This window comes from Elephantulus edwardii, unplaced genomic scaffold, assembly GCF_000299155.1.
Source record: "Elephantulus edwardii isolate Elephantulus edwardi_28Jun2011 unplaced genomic scaffold, EleEdw1.0 scaffold00006, whole genome shotgun sequence".
Taxonomy (NCBI): Eukaryota; Metazoa; Chordata; class Mammalia; order Macroscelidea; family Macroscelididae; genus Elephantulus; species Elephantulus edwardii.
The window spans coordinates 16,717,151-16,721,819 of NW_006399756.1; the positions used below are offsets into that span (position 1 = coordinate 16,717,151).

At 39.8% G+C, this 4,669-nt stretch overlaps 1 protein-coding gene across 1 annotated transcript in view; it reads left to right on the forward strand.

Moving 5' to 3' along the window:
• Positions 1-4,214, forward strand: part of LOC102859737 (chromosome unknown open reading frame, human C10orf118) — a 25,683-nt gene extending 21,469 nt beyond the window's left edge. The window contains exons 12-15 of the mRNA XM_006879919.1: positions 521-601; positions 881-1,091; positions 3,188-3,407; positions 4,082-4,214. Of these exons, the coding sequence (XP_006879981.1) occupies positions 521-601; positions 881-1,091; positions 3,188-3,407; positions 4,082-4,165 (596 nt within the window). The 3' untranslated portion in view covers positions 4,166-4,214. The remainder of the gene's footprint in view (positions 1-520; positions 602-880; positions 1,092-3,187; positions 3,408-4,081) is intronic.
• Positions 4,215-4,669: the final 455 nt, after the last annotated feature.

Consider the following 4,669-nt stretch of genomic DNA (forward strand, 5'->3'; position numbering starts at 1 on the left):
CTTCTTGCCACTAGGCCACCAGAGCTCCCCTCAATGCTGCATTTTAACTGTGGTCACCAAGTGATTGATTGTATATTAAAGTCTGAAACATACTGGGGCGGTGGGGGGTGGGAGAAAAAAAAATAACACTTGCTTGCATTTGTTTAGATATTTACCATTACTCATTTTGTTCTTATAGGAATTTTGGGGAAATGAAAGGTTTTCTAGAACTGTAGAGATCTTATCAATTATTCAAGTCTCACTAGTAACTTGAACTCTAAAAGTTATTTATAGTACCCCTGACTGAGGCCACTGCCAATCACTGTCTTCTTGTTTCCATATATTTTGTATTTAGCCTGGATATTTTCAAATATCATTTTATGAGAGTGCCATCTATAGCCCTCTGGTATGCATTCCAGAGCTTTCTCCTGTTGTCTACCACATTCTCACCGAAATTGTTGTACAAGTTAAACTTAAGAGAGATGGTAGGAGCCAGTTTATCATAATAATTGCCACAGTAATCAATTTCCTTTCCCTCTAGCTCGAAGAAAATTAGATCAGGTTGAAAATGGAAATTATGATAAAGAAGTCAGCAGCATGGGGAGTCGTTCCAGCTCATCAGGTAAAAAAAAATAATGGTCTTATTTTTCTTATGGTTTAATTTTGGGCTTATTACTTATTTCTCTATTCTGGTATCTTCCTGTTCCGGAAAGATTCTTTGTTTGTTTGTTTTTTTAATAATCAGTGTATTCCGTCAGGAACAAAAACTCAGATTGGGTACAACCTGTGTTGAGTGTGGTGAATATTTGAACACGTCACTGAAAGGATGCTTGTGAGAAGAGGGATAATTCTAGAGAAAGTCAATGTCTAAGCTGATGTGGTGTGTTACTATTATCTGCAGGTTCTCTGAATGCTCGAAGCAGTGTCGAAGACCGGTCTCCGGAGAACACGGGGTCCTCGGTCACTGTGGATAACTTTCCAGAAGTAGACAAGGCCATGCTGATCGAGAGGATTGTCAGGCTACAGAAGGCGCATGCCCGGAAAAATGAAAAGATAGAATTTATGGAGGACCACATAAAACAGTTGGTGGAAGAAATTAGGAAGAAAACAAAGTATGTGTTAAGTATATCTGTTCAAAATACCAATACTTGTACCATAGTTAATATTTTTTAAATTAATAGTCATGTGAAATGCCCACTTGTCGAAGAATAATTCTTAACTATAATCTTTTAGTTCCCAATCCTTTATTGATTGCCCATTATGTTCTTGGAGCCCATGGTGGCTTAGTGATAAGGAATTACGGTGCCATCGTAAAGGTACCTGGTTCAAATCCACCAGCTTCCCTGTGGGAGAGAGATGGGCAGTCTCCCTTGGAATTTACTGCCTCTGAAAACCCATTGGAGGGTCAGTGGTGGGCTGGTTCTGACTCAGTGGTACACAACAAGAACTCTTAAGAGCTTCGGTGGCCTAGTGAGTATTGAATTGTCCTGCCAACCCAGAGGCAGGCGGTTTGAATCCACCAGTTACTCTGAAGAGGAGAGATGGGCAGTCACTTTCCTTGGGATCTCGAGCCTCAGGAAAGTCAGTTGTGAGACACTTCTGACTCCCCAGCAATTAGAGAGATTCTCTTTTTTAGGAAGCTCTGGTGGCATAGAACAAAAGGCCAGAAGTGTGAATCCATCAGCTGCTTTGTAGGAGAAAGAGGAGTGGTCTTCTTCTGTAAAGAGTGACAGCCTTGAAAACCCAGTGCAGGGTAGCTCGCAGCGGCAAAAGGTTGGCTTCTTAGGTTCTTGGTTTTGGAAATCCAGAAATAAATTAAACCAGGTCTTACAATTTTTCTTACAGTTTAAAATAATTTTGAACTTAAAAGATAATGGTTAAAAAAAAGCTAATGGTCTAGTTCACTTAGTTTTCTTTTTTTATTTTCATGACTACAGCTCTAAGACTTGTATGTGATTGGGAATTTGAGTAGAATTCAAACTACAGTGGACCAGTTTATTGGTCACTTATTAACACAAGGCACTATGCCGATTGTTTATTGTCTCCTTACAAATACTTATCAGAGAGTGAGTTCTCCAATGCTGCAGACGTGTTATGTGGTTCTCAAGTCAAGTAACCGGTGTTTCCGGCTCCTCACCTGCTCCCCGCTTCTGGAAGTGACAGAGCAGACCTGGAACCCCAAACCCTGACCTGACTAGTTGTGGGTGCACCCACCGTGCTTCTTGATGGAAGAGTTTTCTGTGTAATGCCAATCCTCACATGACCTAATTTTTATTTGAAGTAATTTTAGACTTACAGAAATGTTTTAGTCAAGTTAAAAAAAAAAAGTAGGATGCAATTCTAAGCTTACAACAGGAAATGCAAATTGAAATTTGAGCGATAAAGAAATTGCTCCATTCTTTTGATCAAAATAATAAGAAAATAATAAAACAGTCTCTAGATGTGTTTAATGTGACCACCTCGTTAGAGCAAAAATGGAGTCCTGTAGGAAGCCATCTGTAGAAGAAAATTCTTTTCTCTTGATGTTGTTGTTGTTATGTGCCGTCGAGTCGTTTGTGACTCATAGCGACCCTATGTACAACAGCCCTAAACTCTGCTCTGTCCTGTGCCAGTCGCACTGTCTCTGACACTCCCATCCCAATTACCCCAGTCACTGAATCAATCCACCTCATAGAGGGCCTTCCCCTCCTGTGCTGTCCCTCCACCCTGCCAAGCATGATGTCCTTCTCCAAGGACCGGTCTCTCCTCACAACATGTCCAAAGTATATTAGACGGAGCCTCAGAATCCTTGCCTCCAAGGAGCCACCCGGTTTGACCCTCTCCAGGACAAATCTGTTTGTTTTCCTAGCAGTCCATGGTACCCTCAATACTCTTCTCCAGCACCACAGCTCAAAGGCATCAATTCTCCTTCTATCCTCCCTGGTCATTGTCCAACTCTCTGATGCATAACAAGTGATTGCGAAGACCATGGCCTGTATCAGACGCACCTTAGTCTTCAGAGAGACACCATTGCTCTTCAGTACTTTGGAGAGGTTCCTAATCGTAGACTTTCCCATGGCAATGCGCCTTTTAATTTCCTGGCTGCTGGTGCCAAGACTGTTGACTGTGGAGCCAAGAGATTTTTATATTTATACTTCATTGATGCTGGCATATTCCCGTGTCTTTGCTTCAGCAGGTACACAATTGATATTACTATTTTGTTTTACAGAATAATCCAGAGTTATATTTTACGGGAGGAATCAGGCACTCTCTCTTCAGAGGCTTCTGACTTCAACAAAGTCCATTTGAGTCGACGGGGCGGTATCATGGCATCTCTATATACATCTCATCCGGCCGACAGCGGGTTAACACTAGAACTTTCTCTGGAGATCAACCAGAAATTACAGGCTGTTTTGGAGGATACATTACTAAAAAATATTACTCTGAAGGTATTTGTATTTCCCATTCACTTAGCAACTGATACACATCACAGCTTGGCCTCCCCTTCACAGGACTGTCCAGCCTGTGTGGTTTCTGTCACCGTAAGCTAGCCATTTTTAATCAGATAAACATTAAGTGTTTTTCTTGTTTTGAAAAGTCTAATTTTTCATACTAGTGAGGAAAGATGAGGAAGCGAGAAAAATCAGTTTAGCTAAAATGAGTTCTTTCCTTTTTTAAAGTTTATTTCAGAAAGAACCTGAAGATAGCAATGGAAGAATTCTGACATTTAACTATTTGAAATGAATTGCTTTCTAACATATTTCCCAGCTTCATTGAACTTTTTATAGTTATTGTCTGACCCAATAATTGATTTTGCTGTGTGGGTCTTGATAGTGATGAATTATAAAAATAATTTAAAACTTCAGTAAATAATAATTTTCTTTACTAAAATTTTCTGTGGTTTCAGTTAAAAATAAAAGAACCCAAAACAACAAGTGTGCTTTCAAGACGGCAGCACTGCTGCCCTGGACTTGGTCCAGCTGGGTCCACATGGAGCATTTAGAATTGATCATAACTCTTCCAGTTCCAATTTAGTAGGTGAAAATAGTTCTAACTGAAACTCTTCTATTTCTTTTACTTAGAAGTTCTGTTTTCTCTTCCTCTTTCTTTCCACTTTTCAAAGGAAAACCTCCAGACGCTTGGAACAGAAATAGAACGTCTTATTAAACACCAGCATGAACTGGAACAGAGGCCCAGGAGAACCTAGCACGGAGCCCTTGTCAGTGAGCAGGTCACACGGGGAGCAGGTGCCACTGACCAGTGTTGTCAGAGACCGTGCTGCTTTGGATGCCAGCCACTAAAAAAACTTTGCTTTGCTTCTGTACAAAAAAGTATCTTTTCCTGATATGATTGCTTTGCTGTGTAAACCATAAGAGTGTATGCTTTGATGAAATTGGGGTTTTTTTTTTTGGTTGGTACAATTACATGAACCTGTTACTAAAGCAAAACACTTGAATTTGCTAGTCGCCTTATGAAGTGCTAGGAAAGGGCTTGACAAAACTCCTCCTCTTTAAAATATGTAAAATAAAAAGTATTCTGATTTTTAAAATTATGCATGAAAATGCAGATGTTAAAATCATTCAGCAATATGCTATTTCTCCAAAATCGAGACAACTAAAGAAACAATACAAATGCTAATCTTTTGAAATTCCATTTGTAACATTTGCTGTATTTCAGGAATCCTACTGGTTACTCATCTTTTTGCTTCATT